Source organism: Hyperolius riggenbachi, chromosome 1 (assembly GCF_040937935.1).
Source record: "Hyperolius riggenbachi isolate aHypRig1 chromosome 1, aHypRig1.pri, whole genome shotgun sequence".
In the NCBI taxonomy this organism is placed as follows: Eukaryota; Metazoa; Chordata; class Amphibia; order Anura; family Hyperoliidae; genus Hyperolius; species Hyperolius riggenbachi.
In genome coordinates, this window is record NC_090646.1 from 261,748,755 (window position 1) to 261,775,696 (window position 26,942).

Genomic DNA, 26,942 nt, shown 5'->3' on the forward strand with positions numbered 1-26,942 from the left:
TTTGGAACACTAGATAACATTTTCAAGCAATAACAATAAATGTGCCTTAAATGACAGGATGTTCCAGAACAAGTGACGGAAAATATGCATGTGACTCATGTACCGAGCTGCAAATGCGTGATTTTTGTACTTTAGTCATTCTGACACCTCACAAACAGATATTAAAAGCTTATAAGCGATGATGGCAGCCAGATTGTTCATGTTAACCATATCTACAGCATGTTCTCACATTATTGCCTAGACACCTAAAGCAAGTTCAATATCCTTTTACCTAAGCATAGGTATGGCATAAAATAAGGAGTAGGGTATAGATGTGTTTAAAATGTGTAATTCTTACAAAAACAAAAGTGTTATGCACATCACACTATTTGCCTTTTAAATATTTTGTTGTAAATGCTGCTAATAAGTCCTTGTAAGGAGTGTCAGAGTCTGCTTTCAATCGTGGAATTCTCAACAGGCGTCGTGCAGTCGGTGACCGGAGCAGCAGATTGTGCGTTAAGCCCACAAAACTTGAGGAAACCCAGTAGAAAGCCATGCTCTGCAGGAAAAAACACACACAAAAACAAGCAAATAATTCAATTCTTCTAAGTTTTCAAAAAGGAAAATCCCTTTTAGTAAGTGACAGCAGGAGAGCACTGGAGCTCAGAGATTTTCCTATAGCTTTTTCAAATTCAAGACACATTCAGTATTTTCCTTAAGCTATATACTTGCCTGGCGCTGCACAAAGATGGATCCAGCGACGTCTCCCTGACAAGGAGCGCTCCCTGATACATCTTCTGGTCGGCAGGTATGCACGATGTCATGTCCGGGAGTCATCGGGGATCTTTAAAATCTGATCCACCGTGACGGTCGTTATCTCCGCATGATGCTAAGCGACAATTGCGTGATTGTGCGCCTGCACCAACATCGCAAGATCGCGGAAACAACCACTCGTCACTCAAAAGATCACGTCCCATTGGAAAAATTGTCAGAAAAATCACTAGGAGGTAACGGGCATTTACAGGAGAAAACAGATACAGTAACTGTAGGATTTTATGGATAGGGATATCAGTGAGTGGTGGAGGAAATATTGAGTAGTCAAAGAGTAGACGGAATTCCTTGCTATACTGTACTTAATACATTCAAGTTTATGTAAAGAAAAAAGTATATGTTTGAAATGTGGAAAGATACCAAAGTGCCAAGAGGAAACAACAAATAAACACAGGAAGAACACACAAGCGCCATGAGGTTAAGTGTCTGGTCATAGAAGTCTGCATATGAGAAATTATTGGAAAGTTAAAATTGATACCTGACATAAAAAGACATTTAGTAAGAAAGCTGAAATGTCAGATGCTATGTGACTAGTAAAAACAAATGTGATTTCCTTTCCTTTTGAAAGTGGAAAACTTACATTAATTCCATTGTTTAAAGCTGATTCGAGATGAAAAACTAACTATAACAAGTAACTTGTCTATATATGTTATCTAAAGTTTAGATAGTTTAGACAGCATATCTATCTGCAAACAGCTTCAACAGTTTATGATTATTTATTCCTGTGATACAATGAGGGCAGCCATGTTCTGTTTGTCACATTGTCACAGGCTTAGGGCTGGAGATACTATCAGCTTGCCAGTGTGTAAATTCAGTCCCCTCTCCTCCTCCTCCCTCCTTCCCTCTGCCTCTAATATCTCTGGCTAGTAAGACTGGACCCCAGTCTTTAAGCACAGCAGAGCCTACAAAAATGCTAATAAGTTGCCTTCACAACTGTGAGTACTGCCGCTGAATTGTTCTGGTTGGTTGAGACTTCTGGTTAGTTGAGTTCTAGATAACTGTGACTCTGCTGTATTTGTAAATCCAGACAGTAGTGTAACTACAAAGCCATGGGATTCCAGTGCAAATATTATGCAGGGCCCTCTCCCCAGCCACCCCCAGCACTGTAGGCTTAATAAATGCATAATCCATAGCACCAAAAACGGGCTTTTCTAGGACAGCCATTGTGTAACAAAGGTATAAGCAGAGGCAAAAGGAATGGATTGTTAATGAGTATCATAATTCAAAGCACAAATAGAGGTGATGATTACAACTATAGCAACATAAAAGATCTAATATAAGGACTGAAGGCCCATGTGAGCCCATCAGGTCCACAGGGACTGGCACAGCGAAAACTCTGCATCCCTTATTGCTACTTCACGTGTAGAGAAGAGCCGGCACCATCTGAAGTAATATATTGCTCTTTTATTTCATCAGAGTATAGCAGCAGTAAAATGCGACGTTTTGAGGCGTACGCCTCTTTATCAAGCTTGCTGCATATTAACTACACAACAATATACATCCATATATATAGTATTACTCATCAGCAGTGGCCAATCAATTCAAAATATCCTAACCAATCAGTCACATCCACAATCCTGCGGACCTGATGGGGAACTAAAAACGCTTACCTGCTGATGCAGACGCCTCCCCTGTGTCCCTCCCATCCACGAACACCCAATGACCGCCGCCTCTGCCCCCTTCTCCCGTCCTATCCGGCTGTCAAACCACGCTGGCCGCGCATGCGGACAAGCTAGGGGACCATGTCGGATGATGCCACGACGACAGCGCAGAAGCGCAGCCGTCAGGCGTCTAGACGGGAGACGCGATGACGTCAGCGGCAGCAGCCGCTGTCTGTCATCTGTTGGAAGGCGGGGCAGAGACGGGGGACATGAGGAAAGCCCATATCAAAATAGGAAGTAGCATAAATGGTAAACATTGTAGGCAGAGCGACCACATAATCATATGTGACACTCATACATTAATCATCTAGGCCAAAATCTATGTCTAAGCCACAGTAATAACACACATCAATGGCATACCTAGTAAAGTGTAAGGGAGCATATGGATTTGCAGAGAGCGAAGTGCAGGGCAGCCAGCTATGCTTTAGGACCCTATTCCCAGACATACACCCTATAGGACACTATTCCTAGGTACAAGAACAATGAAAAAGTTTTTATTCAAAATGCCTGTCAAAATTACAGAGATATAATGGAGATAAAAAATTAAACTTACAAAATCATAAAAATGATAAAAATAGAAAGAAAAAATTACTGTAAATAATAATAAAATAAATAAACTGATTCTGGATATCATACAGGCTGGGTACAATGGAGGCGGGCAGTCATATAAAGGGAATAAGATCCAATTCTCTATTAAGGCCCCGTGGCTCCATTGTATCCAGCCTCTTAATCCAATATGCTTCTCTCCAAAGTAATTTTTTAATGCGGTCACCCCCACGTCTCAGTGGAGCCACTTGTTCAATAACCATGAACCTCAACTGACTTGCACTGTGTTTAGCCTGTACAAAATGCGACGCAACCGCTTGATCGACTAACCGTTCACGAATCGCATATTTATGCGACGACAATCGCTTTTTTAATTTCTGTGTGGTTTGTCCAATATAAAGCAAGCCACATGGACATTTCAAGGCATATACGACATACTTAGAGTCGCATGTATGCCACCCGTTAATCTTAAATTTGGTGCCGCGGTAGGGGTGACAGATTTCACCCCCCTTAATCACAGCACTACAGTGCACACAGTTGAGACATGGATAAGTACCTCGCCTATTTGTTCTCTGAGGGACCTCCCTCACACTTTCTGCATGCACAAACCGATCACGGAGGGTTGGGGCACGTTTATAAGAAATCAATGAGGATTTCTAAAATATTCAATCTCTGGAAAAGTGTCAGACAGCAGATGCCAATGGCGTCTGACAATTTTCGCGATCGTATCGCTCTTTGTATTATATTTCGTAATAAAGGGTATACGTTTACTCAGCTGTTGTCTGGGTCTGCATCCCTCAGCACGGTCAGTCACCCTCGCACGTGATCTCTGCAAAATATTTTTAGGGTAACCTCTGGCTAGAAATTTCTCTTCCATCTCCTCAAACCTGCGTCCACGCACTGTCTCATCATCAACAATGTTGGATATCCTATGAAATTGACTCGTTGGAACCGATCTCCTCGTAGCCCACGGGTGGAAACTCCCAAAATGCAATAGGGAGTTCACATCCGTGGGCTTAACATAGAGATCGGTAACCAACCGATCACCATTTCTGGTGACCAGTGTGTCCAAAAAGGCTACCTGCTTCTCTGAACTGTGAATTGTAAGCCTAATGTCACTACATCGTGCCATCAACTCCTCAACAAACAGCTGAAGGGTCGAATGTGACCCCGCCCACACGCAAAAAACATCATCAATATAACGGTACCACTGTACAGCATATTTTTTGAATAAGTCATTAGTGTATACATACATCTCTTCATATATCCCCATGTAGATGTTTGCGTAGGACGGGGCCACATTCGACCCCATAGCCGTACCCCTCACCTGAAGGTAGAATGATTGATCAAATCTGAAATAATTGTGTTTCAGCACTATAGACAACAGATCACAAATAAACCTAATCTGTTTAGCATCATAATCAGAGGCAGTTTCCAGGATGTATTGGACCGCCTCTATACCCCCATCATGTGGGATGGAGGTATAGAGGCTCTCCACATCCAAAGTAACAAGTAAACATGGATCTGGCACCGAGTCCATATTGCGTATGATACTCAAGAACATCCGAGTATCTCGCAAATACGACTTAAGCGCCACCACATACGGTCTCAGTAATTGATCCAAATATTTTGCGATTGGAGCAAACACCGAGTCAACCCCCGCAACAATGGGCCGACCCGGCGGATTATCCAATCTCTTGTGTATCTTTGGGCAGACGTAAATCACTGGAGTAATAGGATATTCTTGTATTAAATACTTAGCTAACTTATCATCAATGATCTCGTCTCTAACTGCTGTTGACACTATCTCAGAAATAGAATGTTGTATACCCGGAAGAGGATCCTGATCAAGCAACCGATACGTCAATGTATCAGAGAGCTGTCTCAGCTTACAATTCACAGTTCAGAGAAGCAGGTAGCCTTTTTGGACACACTGGTCACCAGAAATGGTGATCGGTTGGTTACCGATCTCTATGTTAAGCCCACGGATGTGAACTCCCTATTGCATTTTGGGAGTTTCCACCCGTGGGCTACGAGGAGATCGGTTCCAACGAGTCAATTTCATAGGATATCCAACATTGTTGATGATGAGACAGTGCGTGGACGCAGGTTTGAGGAGATGGAAGAGAAATTTCTAGCCAGAGGTTACCCTAAAAATATTTTGCAGAGATCACGTGCGAGGGTGACTGACCGTGCTGAGGGATGCAGACCCAGACAACAGCTGAGTAAACGTATACCCTTTATTACGAAATATAATACAAAGAGCGATACGATCACGAAAATTGTCAGACGCCATTGGCATCTGCTGTCTGACACTTTTCCAGAGATTGAATATTTTAGAAATCCTCCATTGATTTCTTATAAACGTGCCCCAACCCTCCGTAATCGGTTGGTGCATGCAGAAAGTGTGAGGGAGGTCCCTCAGAGAACAAATAGGCGAGGTACTTATCCATGTCTCAACTGTGTGCACTGTAGTGCTGTGATTAAGGGGGGTGAAATCTGTCACCCCTACCGCGGCACCAAATTTAAGATTAACGGGTGGCATACATGCGACTCTAAGTATGTCGTATATGCCTTGAAATGTCCATGTGGCTTGCTTTATATTGGACAAACCACACAGAGATTAAAAAAGCGATTGTCGTCACATAAATATGCGATTCGTGAACGGTTAGTCGATCAAGCGGTTGCGTCGCATTTTGTACAGGCTAAACACAGTGCAAGTCAGTTGAGGTTCATGGTTATTGAACAAGTGGCTCCACTGAGACGTGGGGGTGACCGCATTAAAAAATTACTTTGGAGAGAAGCATATTGGATTAAGAGGCTGGATACAATGGAGCCACGGGCCTTAATAGAGAATTGGATCTTATTCCCTTTATATGACTGCCCACCTCCATTGTACCCAGCCTGTATGATATCCAGAATCAGTTTATTTATTTTATTATTATTTACAGTAATTTTTTCTTTCTATTTTTATCATTTTTATGATTTTGTAATTTTAATTTTTTAATTTTTTATCTCCATTATATCTCTGTAATTTTGACAGGCATTTTGAATAAAAACTTTTTCATTGTTCTTGTACCTAGGAATAGTGTCCTATAGGGTGTATGTCTGGGAATAGGGTCCTAAAGCATAGCTGGCTGCCCTGCACTTCGCTCTCTGCAAATCCATATGCTCCCTTACACTTTACTAGGTATGCCATTGATGTGTGTTATTACTGTGGTTTAGACATAGATTTTGGCCTAGATGATTAATGTATGAGTGTCACATATGATTATGTGGTCGCTCTGCCTACAAAGTTTACCATTTATGCTACTTCCTATTTTGATATGGGCTTTCCTCATGTCCCCCGTCTCTGCCCCGCCTTCCAACAGATGACAGACAGCGGCTGCTGCCGCTGACATCATCGCGTCTCCCGTCTAGACGCCTGACGGCTGCGCTTCTGCGCTGTCGTCGTGGCGTCATCCGACATGGTCTCCTAGCTTGTCCGCATGCGCGGCCAGCGTGGTTTGACAGCCGGATAGGACGGGAGAAGGGGGCAGAGGCGGCGGTCATTGGGTGTTCGTGGATGGGAGGGACACAGGGGAGGCGTCTGCATCAGCAGGTGAGCGTTTTTAGTTCCCCATCAGGTCCGCAGGATTGTGGATGTGACTGATTGGTTAGGATATTTTGAATTGATTGGCCACTGCTGATGAGTAATACTATATATATATGGATGTATATTGTTGTGCAGTTGATATGCAGCAAGCTTGATAAAGAGGCGTACGCCTCGAAACGTCACATTTTACTGCTGCTATACTCTGATGAAATAAAAGAGCAATATATTACTTCAGATGGTGCCGGCTCTTCTCTACACTTGCAAGATTGATCCGGAGTGCTGCTGGATCCGGGCCTGGGCACATCGCTTATGCGGCAACTGGTTGGATGCTCCACAATACCTCTACCATTATTGCTACTTCACTGAATACAGATATTTATACCTATAATCAGCATACTCGCAGTGCATGATCTTGGTTAGCACCCTCGCCTTGCAGCGCTGGGTCCCCAGTTCGAATCCTAGCCAGGGCACTATCTGCACGGAATTTGTATGTTCTCCCCGGTTCTGTGTGGGTTTCCTCCAGGCACTTTGAGTTTCCTCCCACATCCCAAGAACACACAGATGGGTTAATTTTTTTAACCCTATATTGGCCCTAGACTACAATTCGTCCACTACACAATATAGACATATGACTTTGGTAGGGATTAGATTGTGAGCTCCTCTGAGGGACAGTTAAGTGACAAGACAATATACTCTGTACAGCACTACAGAAGATGTTGGCGCTATATAAATACGAATTAATAATAATGTGCAGTATAGCTTTGTTATTAAAGATAATGTAGAATTGCAATTCATAGCAATGCTGCAAAACTATGTGTGCTGCATACATCCAACTAACACTGGTGATAAGTTGAATATGAATGGTCAGTGAGATGCAAATAATTTCAAGGTGATTCAGGATTACGGTATGCTAAGTTTGTCTGCAAATTTATGTAGCTAGAAAGTTGACCAGTCAAATCCAGGATGCAATTAGATTGTCGATTTTCAAGCTGTGTAATTTGCATACAACATTTGCATGATTCTGCATTAACTATGAGTTTTTTGCATCCCATTGTTCATCCCTACTGAGCTCAAAAATGTTCCAAACAAACAAATTTGCTTTCTCACTGAGGAGGAATTTGGGGCTGTCAAATCACTGAGCAATTACCACAGGCTCAGGATCAACTTCTAGATTACAGGCTTTCTCAACCAGGGCTCCCTGGAGCCCCAGGGTTCATTGCAGGGTTTCCCTGGCATTTTCCCACCAGTGAGACTGGCTAAATTGGGGGTCGGTATAATTGCAGTGATAAAAAAAAATGTATGATAGTGAGGCAGTGTAATAAAGAGCCCTGTTATAGGGAAGAACTTTAATTGTGGGAACTATAATAAGAAACACTAACACAGGTTACTGTAGTAGGGAGCACTATACAGGAAGAAAATAAATCGGGGGTGAAAAAAAGGAGGCTGCCACAGTTAAAGGTGTTCTTAGCAACACCTTATCCAAAGGTACCTCTAAAAATTATTTGAAGGGTGCCTTCAGGGTGAAAAGTATAAGAAAGACTGTTCTAGAAGGTGCGCCTTTCCAGTCACAAATTCTGCTTCCTGGGTGGAGTCAATTAACTTACGAGTCAAAACATTTGTTAATTACTGGCGGCCATACTAAACTGCTGAAGTGACCTGAGAAACTGTGCAGTTGTCATTTTACATAAATGTACATACAGCCTAAAATAAGAAGACTGATACACAGCGATGTGGAACTGAATAAGCTACTTACCGATGGAACACTGGCAGCAATGGGGATCATTACTATACACAATGTCCTAATAAAGATGGTTATGTATCGCTGAAATTTAGACATGTCGATCTTCTGCAGAGCAAAGATCTGTTTCACAGAAAAAAAAAAAAAGTATTCACTAAGTACGCTACTGTTCATGGTTAAATGCTAATAAATAAGGATGAGTGAGCACAGTTTTGTGAAAAAAAGAGACTGTATCTGCCCATGTGTGAAAGGGGGTGGAGGCAGAAAGAGTTAACTTACTTTTGTCTTGCCGCATCTAGCTGCTGCAACTACATGCTGCTCTCCATCTGCTCAGCATTCACAGCAGGGGAAGTTCCGGTGGTGAAGGCAGAAGTGTTGAGAGGATAGAGCACTGCACGTAGCACAGTGGCTAGAAGCAGCGAGACAGGTACCGTAACTATCTGTCCTGACTGCCTAACGCACACGGGCAATTTAACTTTTTGTGAAACTGCTTGTCATCTATACTGGTAAACAGGACTAAACGTGTCTGCTAACAAGATTTTTTGGTCTCCCACCATAGGTAGCATCAAATATCTTTGCCACTTCTATTGACCTTGGGAAGATGCCAGCCAACACCATACTTACCAGATCTGTCAAACTAGTTGCGGTAACCATTGATAGACATATTGAGATTGGTGGTCAAAGAGACACAAGATGAGTTGACCAAAACACTCCACAAGTAGCATATTTCTTTGTCAGGGGGGCCATGGTGGCTGAATGCATATAGTCTGCATATGGAAAATTGTGGCATGGAGCAGTATGAGTTATAGAGCAGTGCTGAACTGGGCCAGCTCTTGCTTTTTAGTTTTATTTTTTCCCTTTTAATTATAAAATAACATTGGTAGGGATGTAAGGGTGTCCTTTTTTTGAAACTGTATATTGGATGTCATTGTAGTTAGCATAGACACTCTTTTTGGTTAACAGAAAGGCAAGTTGTAGACTATTTTTTTTGCACAAGACCAGAATGCTGTGGATTGGTATATAAGTTCAGTGTTACCAGTATGTGCAAAATTTGCACCAATGTACGGTACATTTTGATTTGTGTCATACAACATAAGCTAATATCTTGAAAATATTGTTTAACTGCTTGTTGTCCCAGGATGTAGATTCTACGTCCTAATCAGTACTGCTGTGGGTTTTAGGACATAGAATCTATGGGCTTGATTCACAAAGCGGTGCTAACTGTTAGCACGCCTGTGAAAACCCCCTTAGCACGTCTAAACAAGCTTATCGCGCATAAAACTTTACGCGCGCAAAACTTTATGCGCGTAAAACTTTACGCGCATACTGCACAGAGCGCTCCGCGCGAAGTGCCCATTAAAGCCTATGGGACTTAGCGCGCGTAAAACTTTGCGCGCGCAAAGTTAGCGTGTGATCTGATTGAGAAATCCGGTGCTAACCTACTTAGCACCCTGGTTAGCGCGTCTAAAGACTTTAGACGTGCTAAGTAGGTTAGCACCGCTTTGTGAATCAAGCCCTATGTCTTGCTCGTGCACGTGAACAATCCTGTGAATGATTGTTGCTAGCTAATAGCAACAATCATTCAATAAAGTTAGGAAAAAAAATCATCCCTAGTTAGTTTGTAACCCCAGCCTAGCCTTTAACCAATTATTAACCCGTGCAATACTGTACATATACCTTTATATAAACGTTTAATAACTGCCGCCTGTAGAGACCGGATGTGATCGATAGGGAAAAAGTTTGGGGCCCCAATGCTCTACAGATGTATCACTCTGCTGTTGCCTAGCGATGCCTCTGTACAGCACTATGGGCCCTAAAATGTCGCCCTAGTGAACGCATCAAATCGCCACATACTGGCAGGCTGGGGATAACGGTCCGCCACATGCTCAACTAGTAATAAAATAAGGCATATGGGGTATAGTTTTAACCGTGAAGGGCCGAAGAATTCATCATTTTTATGTATTTTATAACTGTGGGAAGTATGATGTGAAAATTAGGAAGATGGAAAAAATGGGTATTTTCTGCATTTACACCTAATTTTTCCCCGTAAAGAGACTGTCAAATAAAATAGTTTTGGGAGAAAAATATTACCCAAAGAAAGCCTAGATTGTACTGAAAGAACAAGATATACATTATATCACTAAGATAGCATAAGTAATTAAAAAGTTACTGTTGCATCAAAATAAAACAGCTAAAGTGTTAAACATGTCAAAAACCTTAAGGGGTAAAAACCATGGAATGCGAACCAGTTATTTTTCTATCCCTTTTTCCTTTATTTTTTCCTAGTACAAAGTATGGTGACAATATATTAATTGGAAATAAAGGTGTATTTTTTTCATGGTGTTTTTTTCTCTCACTAATCTCACCTGCACACGCACGGGAATGCACGTGCGGGAGCGCACGTGCACAGCGGCAGCAGTACTGTTTGACTTTTATAAAATGTCCTGGAGCCGTTAAGAGGCTCTAGCGGGACGTTTTTATAAGTCTGGTTGTCATTAAGTGGTTAAACACTATGAGATTGATTCATAAAACTGTTCTATAGTATTATCTAACTGTACTTATTTTTCATCTCAACTATAAAGAGAGCTAACGGTGCTGTACACATGCTATACTAAACTGGGACAAGGCAGAGTTTATTTTAGCATGTGTAAGCATGTGCATAAGGCATGCTATAATAAGGCTCCAATGACAGCATTAAACTAAACTTATTAACTCTTTCAGGCAATTTTTTAAAAACTTATAATCGTGTTGCTAACCTATTGGGACAGAGGTGGCATGCGCGGTAACAACAAATGTTGCCATATCTTTACTGCTCATATTGAAAAACAAATACACAGGTAACACATATAGCTTATATGACTGTATTTATACCTCTGTTATCAACAAATTGATGACACACATAGATATTGGGAGAATCCAAGTAGAATCTGGAAGTGTGAGGTCAGAAAACCAAAGGGCTCCTCCTTCCTGTAGCTGCCTCTGAAGCTCCAGCCCTTAAAACAGAGATAAGTATTATATATCAGCAAAAATACTACAAATCTTTTGTATATGATTGTCTTTAGGACTTGCCCTTTACATTTTGGTGCAGATGTCTGTAAACTTCATGTACGCGTATAACCAATTTTTATATAAATGTTTCATGTTTTCCTGAAGATAATGCCAATTGCATCAATATCTGCAAATCCTTTTTTCTACTGCTTGCTTTGCTTAGCATACCCAATAAGCATATGAGAGTCATGTAGAAAAAAATGATTTCATTGTAATTTAACTGACAACTGTCAGGTTAACCTCTTCTCTCCCTGTGCTGCTCGTCACATGACTGCATAATGCCAGTAACAGTTTGTACAGTAGCATTAACATGAAGCCCCCATCCCCTCTCCCTACCGGAGCAGTGCTTTTCAGCGCTGCTAGCTTTGGGCGCAGCCAGCGCCGCCATAGACTGTAATGGGAATCAGTCTATAGCGGCGCTCAGTGAGGAAGGTCGGCTCCGTCAGAAGACGGAGCCGAAGTTGTTTAAAAAACACAATAATTCGGCCTCCAGCAATCGCTGGAAGCCGAATTATTTCATTCCCCCACTATCCATGTCGGCCTGGAGGGGGAATAGTAATTAAAACGCCCCGGACTTGTGCAGAAGCAGGACCAGCCATTTAACAGCTGGATCCTGAGTCTACCAGCGCCGTATTCAAATGTACGCCTCCCTACGACTCATAGGTGAGGCGTGTGATACAACTGCAACAAAGGGATTGAAAACTTTGTAAAAAGATATGATAAATACGTAAATAAAAAAGGTGATTATGTGGAGAAATAATCAAAAGATACAGTGTGCCTTAAATAAAATAAATGTTTCTTTAATTGATAATGGTTGTTACTTTCCGGACGACACTCTTACATTAAAAAGCTAGTTCAGCTCCCCACTTTTTTTAAATGCATATAACATGTAAATTTGCATTTAATAACAATGCGTAAAGTTTTGTGCATTGCACATCTGTACATATTGCAGTTAACATATTAGAAATACCTGGCTGGATGAGTTCAGTAGCGCTTAATCCTATTGAAACATCATTACACTGGAAAGGCCAGATCTCTGGTTACTAACCAAACTCCTTCCCCATCTCATCCTCATCCACAGGCAGTATCTAGGTGAGCTCACCAATTTACTTATAACAATATGGATAATCAACAGACTCCTCCCACTATTCTCTCTGCTTCAGAGCAATTCACTTTTTGTGACCAGCACCACAGCTACAGCTCAGCGGAGTCGTATCTCCCCGTCTCTGCTCGGTGGGTAAACAAGCATTTAATAGTAGGGTGACACTACTAGAAAACCCTTGTACCTATTCCTACGTATAATAACAATAATTTAAAATAGGACCCCCAGAAAAAAATGTTTTATACATTAATGGCAGTACCTACCGTAATTCATCCTGCCCTTATTGCTGGTTAAGAGGATGTAATGATCAATTACTTTATAATTAGTGTGCTCTATTACAGTGATGTGAAAATCTATTTGCCCCCTTCCTGATTTCTTATTCTTTTGCATGTTTGTCACACTTAAATGTTTCTGCTCATCAAAAACCATTAACTATTAGTCAAAGATAACATAATTGAACACAAAATGCAGTTTTAAATGATGGCTTTTATTATTTGGCTTTTGGTCTACTTCTCTGTGTCAGATAGCTCCTATGATTTCTTGATTGAAACAGGTGTGGCAGTAATCAGGCCTGGGGGAGACTACGGAAATTGAACTCAGGTGTGATAAACCACAGTTCAGTTATTTATTAACAAGGGGGGCAATCACTTTTTCACACAGGGCCATGTAGGTTTGGAGTTTTTTTCTCACTAAATAATAAAAGCCATCATTTAAAACTGCATTTTGTGTTCAATTATGTTATCTTTGACTAATAGTTAACGGTTTTTGATGAGCAGAAACATTTAAGTGTGACAAACATGCAAAAGAATAAGAAATCAGGAAGGGGGCAAATAGTTTTTCACATCACTGTATTTATCTATGTCTTTATATGGTTTACTTTTTAAAGGACATCTGAACTGAGCGGGATATGGAGGCTGCAATGTGTATTTTCCTTTTAAACAATACCAGTTGCCTGGCAGTCCTGTCGATCTCTTTGACTGCAGTAGTGTCTGAATCATATGCCTAAAACAAACATGTGGCTAAACCAGTCAGAAACACCTACCGTAATCTGCATGCTTGTTCAGGGTCTATGGCTAAAAGTATTAGAAGCAGAAGATCAGCAGGACAGACAGGCAGGCAGTTTAAACGGAAATACATATGTCAGCTTTTTAGATTCCTCTCAGTTCTGGTGTGCCAGGACTCACTTATTTCATATGGGTTCTCCAAATGTAGAAAACACACATCGGAATATTACGTAAGTATAAAAACCAAAATGAGTTCAGAATTACCTGTGCTGGATCCACTTGGATTGAAGGTTACATTTCTCAAGGCCAGTGAGACAAATACCCACATTGGGATCTGGATCCACATGATCAGGCTGGCTTTAACAGGGTGACAGTTATCACGCACATACAGCTGGGTTATGATCCGTTTCATGTTTTTTTGGAAGTGAAACCTTTATTTGAAAAGAAAAAATATGACCAGTGTTACAATAGTTTTATATTCAAAAAGTTCCTGTGTGAGAAGCTGTCTGACTGTAGAAGGTCTCTCCGATTACTGGCCTAATGCTACATACAGGCAGGGCAGGAAATGAGACAGGAGCACTACTGCCCTGAACTAACGAGGTCAGAGGTCTGGGAAAGGTCACTTCTATGTGAAGCTTCTCAGGAAGGTATAAAGCCACACAACTAAATACCTCTAAGGGCCTTTTTCCACTAGCCTGCGATTTGCGATTTGCTTCTGATCGCAAATCGCAAGGTACATTAAACTAATGGAAACTGCAGCAGCAATTTCCATTAGTGCGATCCGATTGCGATGCGATTTTGGTCAAAGCGCAATCGTCGTCCTGCCGCGTTTTGTATGCGATTGAGCTGGACTATAATGAATATAGTAGCTCAATCGCAATCGCAATCGCATGGTGGAAATTGAAATGCGATTGCGATCGCGATTGGAATCGCGATCGCAATCGCGATCGCATTTCATAGTGGAAAAGGGCCCTAAATCTGTGCATGACACACTGATGAAAAATGGACTAAAAATGTGAATGCCTATACGATCAATGCATGGCAACATCTAAAAACATCCCACTATTTAACCCTTAGACTGCCAGCTATTCTAAACAAAAGCTACATGCCAGTGCCAGCTATGTTTGAATGTTGTTTATTAAATCTCTTGCCCAAATCAACATGTACCAAGTCCAAATTAGTCAGTAGGATTCTTATTAACCTCCTTGGCGGTAATCCCGAACTACGTTCGGGGTAAGCCGCCGGAGGGTGCCGCTCAGGCCCTGCTGGGCCGATTTGTCTAATTTTTTTTTTGCTGGACGCAGCTAGCACTTTGCTAGCTGCGCCAGCACCCCGATCGCCGCCGCCGCGCGCCCGATCGCCGCTATCCGGTGCGGCGCGCGGCCCCCCCCCAGACCCCGTGCGCTGCCTGGCCAATCAGTGCCAGGCAGCGCCGAGGGAAGGCCCGGGACTCCCAATGACGTCCCGACGTCAGTGACGTCATCCCGCCCGTCGCCATGGCGACGGGGGAAGCCCTCCAGGAAATCCCGTTCTTTGAACGGGATTTCCTGATCGGAGATCGCCGAAGGCGATCGAAGAGGGCGGGGGGATGCCGCTGAGCAGCGGCTATCATGTAGCGAGCCCTGGGCTCACTACATGATTTAAGAAAAAAAAAAAATTAAAAAAATGTGCGGCGCTGCCTCCTTGCCGGATTTTTTAGACCGGCAAGGAGGTTAAAGTGACACTGAAGCAAACAAAATGTATGATATAATGAATTGTATGTGTAGCAAAATTAATAGAGATTAGTAGCAAAGAAAAGAGTCTCATATTTTTATTTTCAGTTATATAGCTTTTTTTTCTTAACATTGCATCATTCTCTAGTATTTGCATTTTACAAGCTACAATATATTTTAAATGATGAAACCGAGTAGAGCTAATGACCCTTTGAACTGGCAGAAAAACTTTAACCTATTTTGGTTCCTGGTCGTAAAAACTACGTCCAGGAACCATGCGCGCTACCGCGCCTTCCCGTGGCCGATCACGCGCGTGCACGCGTGCTCCCAGCCCGCGGTTCATTAGCCAGGCAATCAGTGAATCGGGCTATGGTGCCCGATCACTGATTGCTCTCCCCCGCTGAAAAAGCGACAGCTTCTCTAGGGAGCTGCGCCTTTTCTGGATTGTTACCTCCCCCATGCGTCGCTCTAAGCGTGTGTTACGCTTAAAGTGACGTCATGTAAACAAACTCATGGCCGCCATCTTGTGGCCAAAAAGTAATACTACAACTAAAAGTTAAAAAAAATGAAAATTAACACACATTTACATTATAAACCTATTGTTTACCTCCCACCCTCCCAAAACTACCCAAATAAAATGTTCACTATAAAAAAAACAACAACATTACAATAAAAAAAAAAACATGTAAATATTTACCTAAGGGTCTAAACTTTTTAAATATCAATGTAAAGATGAAATATTTCTATATTTTTTTTATTTTAAACTTGTAAATAGTGATAGATGCAAAACGGAAAAAATGCACCTTTATTTCCAAGTAAAATATTGTCGCCATACATTGTGATAGGGACATAATTTTAACGGTGTAATAACCGGGACATATGGGCAAATACAATACGTGAGTTTTAATTATGGAGGCATGTATTATTTTAAAACTATAATGGCTGAAAACTGAGAAATAATCAATTTTTTGCGTTTTTTTTTTCTTATTCTTCCTGTTAAAATGCATTTACAGTAAAGTGGCTCTTAGTAAAATGTACCCCCCAAAGAAAGCCTAATTGGTGGTGGAAAAAAACAAGATATAGATCAGTTCATTGTGATAGTGATAAAGTTATAGGCTAATGAATGGCAGGTGAACATTTCTCAAGTGAAAACGACGGAACGCGAATGGGTTAAACAAACAAGAAGCAGTGAGGTTGAGATGAGTGCTTCAGAAAATAACTGCTTTCTGACTAAATTAGTTGGAGAGCTCAGAGAAGCTCTTTTGCATAGATAACAATTGAAGTTTCTTATACAAATGTTTTGAAGCGCATAACAAAAGTTGATATGCATACACATAAACCACAAGTTCACATAAGATATCCCATGTACACCATCGATTGGTAAATGTCCCATCAACATTTTTAGATATCGGAGACTACAAGCGAGGAAGAGGAAACTGATGCTGCCGGGCCCTGCATAGGCCACGGGGGAGAGCCCATATGAAAACTCTGTGCCTGAACTAAAGTCTACATCATGTGAGTGCAATTTTTAATAAAGATATTGTTTTTAAACGGAATTACGCTATATGAGGCTTGTTCTTTGAGGTAATGCAAAGCCAGATTGCCATGCTTGAAGATTCAATGCTTCACTAACTAAAGTGGCAAAAGTCTGTACCAGGACCCTGAGGCACCGAGGCTCCCTGGATGCGCGCATATTTGACCAGTCTAATAGTGGTCAGATTCATGTTTAAATTTGGGTGATCCTGGTGGAGTAAAGAAAATTGGAACTGTCTATTTCATCAAGCCCTGTACCATGTATATGGGATAACTAAAAAATGTTGATGGGACATTTACCAATCGATAGTGCAGATAGAATATCTTATGTGAACTTGTGGTTTATGTGTATGCATATCAACTTTTGTTTTGCGCTTCAACACATTTGTATATTCTTGAAAGGCTGCCAGGCCTGGTTATAGCGCATTACTGACAAGAGTGCATAGGGGTTGTTGCGCGTTGATACAAGAAATATATTGATTGAAGTTTCTTAACTCTTCCTGTACTGGAAACAATATGAGACTCATGTCTCTGCTTCTAAAGTTCTATTTCTTAGGAATACTACACACACAAATCATTATGTCATAAGTTTATTTTCACTTCAGATTCCCTGTAAATGAATTTGAGACCTTTGACTGAGAATTATGCTAATTATTATGATACAGTATTAGGGCTGCACGATTTTTGGGAAAAATCGAAATTGCGATTTTTCTCTCAGAGATTGCAATTTCGATTTTCCCCCGATTTTTTTTTTTTTATAAAACAAGCTTTTGCATTTTAGGGCGAAGGGGGGTTAGGGAAGGTGTTTCAAGTGGTGATCGTCTAGTATCTGCAGCAGCTTACATTGTGCCCGCACTGCCCGGCCCGTTGTCTGTAGTACCTTGTATCTGGCCCCGCTGTGTGCGATTGGCCAGAAGCAGTAAATATGCATTGGTGTTAATGAGCGGGGGGGGGGGGGGGGGGGCAGATCTGCGCGAGTGGCTGGGCACACACAGCTAGCTTTACCAATCGCTGGACAGAGATGTAATGATGGAAGCGGTAGGCAGAGCTGTACAGAGCGGAAAGCTGGTTGTGTACGCTTGGTTTTTTCCCCACTGTCTGTATGCTTGTATCTGGCCCCGCTATGCGCGATTGGCCAGAAGCAGTGAATATGCATTAGTGTTAATGAGCGGGGGGCGGATCCACTCGAGCGTGCGGCCGGGCACACACAGTATTACCAATCACTACAGTGATTCTGCAGTGCAGGGCTTCGGGCGGCCATTTTCCCGTAGCCCTGCTCGCCGGGTAATGCAGGCTGCTGCAGGAAGGAAGAGGATCGTTGGAGCTGAGCTGCGCGCCACAAGGAGGTCAGGAGAGGAGGAGGTCGGAAGAGGAGGAGGTCGGAACAGGAGGTCTTCTGACTAGGTGAGTAAATGGGTGTTTCTTTTTTTTTTTTCAGGTGGTGCTGCTGATTGTGGTCAGAACTGCTGAGGATTGTGCATATTGGGGTCAGATCTGCTGAGCATTGTGCATATTGGGGTCAGATCTGCTGAGGATTGTACATATTGGGGTGATATCTGATAACAATTGTGCATATTGGGGTCATATCTGATAACGATTGTGCATATTGGGGTCATATCTGATAACGATTGTGCATATTGGGGTCATATCTGATAACGATTGTGCATATTGGGGTCATATCTGATAACGATTGTGCATATTGGGGTCATATCTGATAACGGTTGTGCATATTGGGGTCATATCTGATAACGATTGTGCATATTGGGGTCATATCTGATAACGATTGTGCATATTGGGGTCATATCTGATAACGGTTGTGCATATTGGGGTCATATCTGATAACGATTGTGCATATTGCGTTCATATCTGATAACAGTTGTGCATATTGGGGTCATATCTGATAACGATTGTGCATATTGGGGTCATATCTGATAAGGGTTGTGCATATTGGGGTCATATCTGATAACGGTTGTGCATATTGGGGTCATATCTGATAACGGTTGTGCATATTGGGGTCATATCTGATAACGGTTGTGCATAATGGGGTCACATCTGATAACAATTGTGCATATTGGGGTCATATCTGATAACAATTGTGCATATTGGGGTCATATCTGATAACGATTGTGCATATTGGGGTCATATCTGATAACGATTGTGCATATTGGGGTCATATCTGATAACGATTGTGCATATTGGGGTCACATCTGATAACGATTGTGCATATTGGGGTCATATCTGATAACAATTGTGCATATTGGGGTCATTGAACGTGTTTTTGTTCAAATCTGCTCACATTATGTGTATTTTCTTGAGAAAACCTGCACAATTATGTGAATTTTCTGGGGAAAGGGTCACCAAAGCTTGGGCCCTCTGTCTTTGCGTTGCACTTTTAAAGGGAACCCGAGGTGAGAATAATATTGAGGCTGCCATATTTATCTCCTTCTAAGTAATACCAGCTGCCTGGCTGCCGTGTTGGTCCTCTGCCTCTAATTCTTTCAACCATAGACCCTAAACAAGCATGCAGCAGGTCAGGGGTTTCTGACAATATTGTCAGAACTGACAAGATTAGCTACATGCTTGTTTCTGGTGTAATTCAGTTCACTACTGCAGCCTATAGATCAGCAGGGCTGCCAGGCAACTAGAATTGTTTAAAAGGAAATAAATATGGCAGCCACCATATCACTCTCATCCTGGGTTCACTTTAAATTACAGTTAGCCCCACCCTCATCCGGTCATGACCACGCCCATTTTTTTTTGCCGCGGCGCACTTCGCGGGCCGCAGGTCATCAGCTCCCCCGGAAATTGGTCCAGCACCTGCATAGCACCCCCTAAAAAAAATTCCTGGAGCTGCCACTGCATTGAACAAAGAGGTGTTGTCTGTCACCCATAAACCTTGTTCAGATTGTGCATGAAGAATGTGTAATAGAGGAAGAATCTCCTCATTCCCCTGCAGAGTACCTGCACATCATTCTAATGGTGGCCATACATGGTACAATTTTTTCATACAATCTTACCATTTCTATGTAATGTAAGGGTAAATTAAGTGAATATACTGAAAGGATAATTTAGGCAGTTCCCGTATATTACATAGAAATGGTAAGATTGTATGAAAAAATTGTACCATGTATGGCCACCATTACATGTACCCACAGTTACATTGTCTAGGGCCTGATAGATGTTCTTTGTTCCGGTTTGTACCTTTTACAAGTACTCTTACCAAGGACTAGTTTTAGTCTAAAGGGAATAAATATGGCAGTCTCCATATCCTTCTCACTTCAGTTGTCTTGTAAATTTCCTAAGCGTTGGCAGTTAAGAGACGAATTTCACGTAACATACTGTTAATTAACAAAATTGTAATATGCAAATTAGAGGAGTCGAGGAGTCGGTGGATTTTTGGACCGACTCCACAGCCCTGACGATCACTAGATCGTCTCGTCACAAACCGAGGTTTCGGTTTGAAACCGAAAAACCGTGCAGCCCTAATTATACGAATTACTATGAAAATCTATTGTAAAATGCACTAATCAAATCTTGTAGTAAAAAAAGTATTTCACAGGTCCATATTCAAGCTGCATAGATATGCAGTAACATTTGCATATTTCTGCATTAACTTAGAATTATTTACTTAGTTCAAGTGAAGTACAAAGTTGGCACTGAGCCAAAACTTTGTACTTAACGCCTTTTAAACATCAGTGGCAAAAGAAATATGGGGACACAAAAATGCTTATAGACTTCCACCACAGACGGAAGTAGTTTTGTATAAAAACCTTTTAAACATTGGTGGCATATGGATATGAAAAACACAGAACACCTACCGTGTTTCCCCGAAAATAAGACACAAACTGCATGCCATGATGAAACACATGCAACATACACAGAGCTTGTGGTTTGCAGATATTGGTTCTCATTTAAAATAAATTGATTCTGCTGATCATGTGATAAGAGTCTATTTCTTGCAGAAAGAAAACTCTGTCAGGCTCCCCACAACTATGATAGGATAAGCTGTGTGTCCTGGGAAAAGATGAAGAGGTGGAGTTCTGCTGCTGCTTATCACGACAGATCAGGAGGGATGGCGTCAACAAAAACACAAATTGCCTGACACATATACAGGACTGTAGAACTCACATTATACTGCTGCTCTCCTGTATCCAGGCTTTGTATTGAGCATGACTTGCTGGTGTCATGTGAGCTGCTGCTAGGGCTTAAATTCGGGGGATGTCTTACATTTCAAGAGGTACAGACTAACCAGCAAGCTCATGGTGACCCAGAACTCATTGGAGTGTGTAGGGGCTACAATGGTCCTAAAAGCCCCCTTACTAAAATGCTATGGAAAACAAAAGTTGTCTTTCTTAAAACAGAAAGAATTTGCGATAATTCAGGTTGGAGTGAGCTCCGAGATGTCTCCCAGTGCATCACTGCTGAATATATGCAAATTAACCATTGTTGCCCTTAGAAGCTAAACACACAAATTAACAAGCTGACACATCATCGCATTCCAGCGGTTCTGGAGGTGTGTTTAGCTTCTAAGGGCAACAATGGTTATTTGCATATATTCAGCAGTGATGCACTGGGAGACATCTCGGAGCTCACTCCAACCTGAATTATCGCAAATTCTTTCTGTTTTAAGAAAGCAAACTTTTGTTTTTCATTATATTTTAAGCATTCTTGAAATTCCTGTTAGGTCTTATTTTCAGGGAAACACGGTATAGACATTGGCAGCAGTCTAAGAGTTAAAATAAAATTGCCTTGAAGACAAGATAAGAACAATGTTTGGTGAAAAGAGATGGTCAGTAATTCTTAGTTGATACCTGTTTTGTGCTAAATCATGAAGCTGGGAAATGGACCAATCAAATGCATTAGTTGCTGCATTTAAAGGAAAAATCCAAGTAAAAAAAAAAAAAAGATCCACTTACCTGGGGCTTCCTCCAGCCAGTGGCAGCCGTCCTGTGCCCTCGCCGCAGCTCCGGTGGCTCCCGGTCTTCTACGATGCAGAACCCCGACCTTGCCAGGTCAGGTTTCGGGTTGGCCTCTTCTGCGCTCCACGCCGCGGGTCACGTGGTCCGGCCGACGTCATCAGGACTGTACTGCGCAGAACTATTTCATCAGGACTGTACTGCGCAGTCCTGATGACGTCGGCCGGACCACGTGACCCGCGCCATGGAGCGCAGAAGAGGCCGACCCGGAACCCGACCTGGCGAGGTTGGCTTCTGCAGCGGAGAAGATCGGGAGCCTCCGGAGCTGTGGCAAGGGCACAGGATGGCTGCCAGGGGCTGGAGGAAGCCCCAGGTAAGTGGATCTTTTTTTTTTTATAGCTTGGACCTTTACTTTAATTGGTCCAGTTCAAAGCTGGAAAAATGTACATGAAAATGAACATGAACTTTGCAAATGATATGTGTCTCATTGCTTTTCACTATTAGAGTCACTATTCCCGGCTGCTTATCCTCTCTCTGATGGACTGGCTCTAGCATTTTACTGATATCCAGTAACAGTCACTGAAATCTCTGAACTGCCATTTTTTCCAATAGACTTTTCTTTCAGGCTATTAACCACTTGCCGACCGCGCACTCATACCGCGCGTCGGCAAAGTGGCAGCTGCAGGACCAGCAACGCAGTTCTGCGCCGCCGGCTGCAGGCTAATTAATCAGGAAGCAGCCGCTCGCGCGAGCGGCTGCTTCCTGTCAATTCACGGCGGGGGGCTCCGTGAATAGCCTGCGGGCCGCCGATCGCGGCTCGCAGGCTAAATGTAAACACAAGCGGAAATAATCCGCTTTGTTTACATTGTACGGCGCTGCTGCGCAGCAGCGCCGTAAGGCAGATCGGCGACCCCCGGACAATCAGCGGCCGGGGATCGCCGCCATGTGACAGGGAACGTCCTGTCACAGGCTGCACAGGACGGATAGCGTCCTGTGCAGCCCCGATCACCAGGGGACCAGGTAGGAGAGGGGGAAGCGGAATTTTGCCGCGGAGGGGGGCTTTTAGGTGCCCCCCGCCAGCCACACGCAGGCAGGAGAGATCGGACCCCCCCAGCACATCATCCCCCTAGTGGGGAAAAAGGGGGGTGATCTGATCTCTCTGCCTGGTGTTTGATCTGTGCTGGGGGCTGTAGAGCCCACCCAGCACAGATCACAGAATTCAACGCTGGTCCTTAAGGGGGGGGTAAAGGGTGGGTCCTCAAGTGGTTAAAATACTTTTCTTTCAGGCTATTAACCACTTTATCCACCACTACAGTATATCTACGTCCTCTGTGACTTCATCTAAGCCACAGGTCAGTAGATATACGTCTTGTAGCAGAAACAGTGCAGTGCAGGATTGGGCTTGCTCCTGTGCACATTTCTGGCACTTTCTGATGCAGCACTAATTGGTGAAAGGGAATATATGTTTCCTGAGCTAATGAGATTGATTTTTACCATTAAAAATACTTTTATTTTCTCAGTTCATAGTGAAAAATACACTCTGTACCATTATTTCAGAATCAAATATCTTCACCATAAATTGTGACAGGAACATAATCTAAGTTTTGTGATAAGCGATAAGAATAAGAATTCTTAATAATAATAATAATTCTTAATAATTCTTAATAAGAATAAGAAGTAAGAATAGCCAAACACAATTTGTGTTTTTTTTTTATCTACAGTAGCACTTTTTATTTTTAAACTGGAATTGGTAAAACTGAGAAATAATGTGTTTTTTCTATTTTTTCCTTGTTTTCCCATTAAAATTCATAGAAAACAAAATTGTTCGAGGAAAAGAATGACATACAATGAAAGCTTAGTTTGTCTTGAAAAAAGCAATATATATTTTATTTCTGTGTCATAAGAAGGGATAAAGTTATTTCTGATTAAATAAGGACACAGTTAAACTGTCAAAACTGCTCTGGTCCATAAGTGGGAAACAAGGTCTGGATGTAAAGTGGTTAAAATGCTTCTTTCCATCAAAATTTGCAGCCTGCTAAGACTATTCAAATTGACTGAAGCTGAATTTGTACTTTTTTGCAAGCCTGCAATCTGTACTCTTCTGTGGCGTATGGACTGCTTAGAAATCTACACCTTGATGTGTTAAGTATTTGCTGCACAGAGCAGGAGAATATTACTACACCTGGACTAATCCACAGCCTGGCAACAAATTTGGACACTCTCACATTACAGTTTCTGCTAGGAGTCGGGCTGTATTTTGCACTCATTTGTGTTAAATGTTTATATGTAAGCCTGCTGAAATAAGGTTTGCTATTAATCCCAGCAATGCATAGAGCTGAAGTGCTTCTCAGCAATCATGGATTAAATTTTGTTCCTAGTATGCAGCACTAGAGATCACAGGGAGTCGCCAACCTAGAGATGTGTTAAAAAATTAGGACAAATACTTGCACTAGACAAGTGGGAGTTTTAACCCTCGGGGCTGTGTTTTTATGTAATTGATTCCCCTGTAAGTGTAACCATTTAGACAGTATTTGTTTAACAAAAAAGAACCGAGGTGCCAGTATAGGATTAACCTCCCTGGCGCTAAGCCTGACACAGTGTCGGGCTAGCTGCCGCAGGGGATCGCATGGCCCAGGGATGAATTTTTAAAATAAAAATTGTGCAATAGTCTTCAGCTAGCACTTGGCTAGCTACCTCTGCCCCCCCAAGTGCCTACGCTCTCCCACCGATCCCCACCACATTACATACCCCCCAGGGATCCTGCGATGGCGCAGCCTCACGATCAGCTCCAGGCTTCGCTATGGGGAGAATCGGGACTGCGCATGACGTCATGCCCGATTGTCGCCATAGCGACGACTGAAGCTAATTAGGAAGCTGAGGCTCTCGTTGGATCGTGAACGGGTAAGTGTTGCCGGCGGCGATCGGGGGGAGCAGATAGGTGCTGGGGTACTTGGGGGACACAGGTAGCTAGCCTAGTGCTAGCTACAAAGTTTCAAACAACTTTTGTTCTAAAAATCCCTCCCGCGGATGCAGCCTCATAAACTGCGTACTGCCAGGGAGGTTAAATTAATTAAAAATAGTAAAAAGGAATAAAATTTGTCGGACTTGACAAATAAATGTTCAAAAAAATAACTTTTTATGTCAACGTTTGAATAAAACTCCAATGTGACCCTTCTCTGCGAAAAACCCACTCCCTCAGGCAATTTTTGGGTGTCACAATAGACAAATATATGCACACTAAGTGTTACAACCAGGACTAAAGAATATTATGTCCAAAGTGAATCAGTTCTCCAATGCCAGTGTCAGACACTGAAAGGAGGAAATGTAGCATCCAGTGCAGCTCTCTCAGTGGTGGGATTTGACAAGTGTCTGTATCAGAAAAAGGAGGGAGAAGAGAGCGCCTTTATGGTGCAATACCTTTAATTCAGTTTGCAAATTGGACTCCAGACCTACTACATACCCTTGCTGATGTCCCCCGCTGGCCACGGTCGACGTCCGAGAAGTGGAACATTGAACATGTGAGATATGCTTGAAAATTTACTCTGCATGTTGATCTAGTAATTACACCGGAAGGGGAAGCAGGCATGACTTAAAGGATACATCCAAGCTTTTTTTTTTTTTTTTTAAAAAAAGATCCACTTACCTGGGGCTCCCTCCAGCCCGTGGCAGCCGTCCTGTGCCCTCGCCGCAGCTCCGGTGGTTCCCGGTCTTCTCCGCTGGAGCAGTCGACCACCCAGGTCGGCTTCTTCTGCACTCCACCGCACGGGTCACGTGGTCTCTCTGAAGTCATCAGGACGGTACCGCGGAGGCGCAGTAGTTCTGCGCCTGCGCAGTACCGCACCAATAAAAATAGAATAAAAGTGATGTTTGAATGAATCATAATGATTAAAAGAGGGTGACTCTTTTTACAACTTTTTTTTATTTAGGGTACAATGATGGATTAAATGGAAATTCATTAGAAATGAATGATTTCTCCAGTTCTTCATTGAGGCCTTCAGGGTTCAATGTTTTTAAAACCTGAATCCAATGCATTTCTCGTTTGCATAAGATATCAAGAGCGTTAGGTACAGATGAGTTTATGATTTCAATGGGGATTATATGAAAATCAGTAAGATCATTATTGTGGACATTTTTAAAATGGTGGACAGGCTATGAAGAGGATAGCATTTAATAATATTCCTCTCGTGTTGGCCAAGGGCAGGAAATCACATATATGACATATTGGGATCCACAATTGATATTGGAGAGGATAGGATAGTAAATATTAGTGATATTTGAATTGAGGGCTAACATTTTTTTTCCAGGGAAACGCCCCTTATTCATGTGTACATACTGGTATTGAGTTGGTAGTTCGTTCTACTTTTAATATGTTTTGGGCCAATATAGTTTAAAGATTTTTGGCTCAGCATGGGTGTATTTAATAAAATCGGTTTTAGATAAGGATCTTTTTGCAAGATCTCCCATCTGTTGGTGAGTATATTGCATATGGTTTTGTGTTGGGCACGTAAAGTACCTTAACCGATTCGGACTTACCTTAGTCCTTAACCGATTCGGAAATTGACGCCCTGTGTGTGTGTGGAGAGGTGCGCATAGGCTTACCGCACCTTCCGTGGCCTGGCGTCTCCTTCTGTTCATCTGTAACCAACCCTGTTCCAAAGCTTTGGTTGGCGCAGTATGTCCGCACTCCCGCAGAAAGACGCAGTGGGCGAGCACAGTCACCTGACCCGGACATAGTAAATGCGCATGCGCAGTATATCCGCTTGGGTACCTGGTGACCCTGCCCTCCGACTACGTCTTCTTGCGGGAGTGCGTGCGTACTCCGGCGGACATACTGCGCCAATTAGGGCTTTAGAACAGGGCCGGTTACAGATGCACAGAAGGAATAATAAGAAGTCAAGAAACAGAAATCCTGGATGGATAGAAGCTACACCACCAAAGTGTGTACTGAAATAATCTTTATTCAAAAACACTAAGCACATTTAAGAGCATTTAAAATGGAGTGCATTGCACCACAAAAGCAAGCCCTCACAGCACAATAAGATGTGAGGAAATACCAAAAATAACAATAATGCCTCACCTCACAAATATATGATTAGCCCTTCTATGCTGCGCGTTAACCATCTGTGATCTAAAATAGATCACAGTATGGAAAAATGGGACCCGGGTCCAGGGGAACTGTTCTTAGAATTGACTCAATAGTCATCGTGACATCCATGCAAGTGCCTGAACAAATATCCAACAGGTGCATATAAGTCAGAAACAGTAAATTAGTATTTA

At 42.4% G+C, this 26,942-nt stretch overlaps 1 protein-coding gene across 3 annotated transcripts in view; it reads right to left on the bottom strand.

Annotated features, from left to right (window-relative positions):
* Positions 1 to 314: 314 nt before the first annotated feature.
* Positions 315 to 26,942, bottom strand: part of COX18 (cytochrome c oxidase assembly factor COX18) — a 47,974-nt gene continuing 21,346 nt past the window's right edge. For all 3 annotated transcript variants that reach the window (XM_068233402.1, XM_068233405.1, XM_068233409.1), the window contains exons 4-7: positions 13,769 to 13,935; positions 11,222 to 11,343; positions 8,366 to 8,473; positions 315 to 538 (exon numbers count right to left, since the gene is read on the bottom strand). In XM_068233402.1, coding sequence (XP_068089503.1) covers positions 365 to 538; positions 8,366 to 8,473; positions 11,222 to 11,343; positions 13,769 to 13,935 — 571 coding nt within the window. In that variant the 3' untranslated portion in view covers positions 315 to 364. The remainder of the gene's footprint in view (positions 539 to 8,365; positions 8,474 to 11,221; positions 11,344 to 13,768; positions 13,936 to 26,942) is intronic.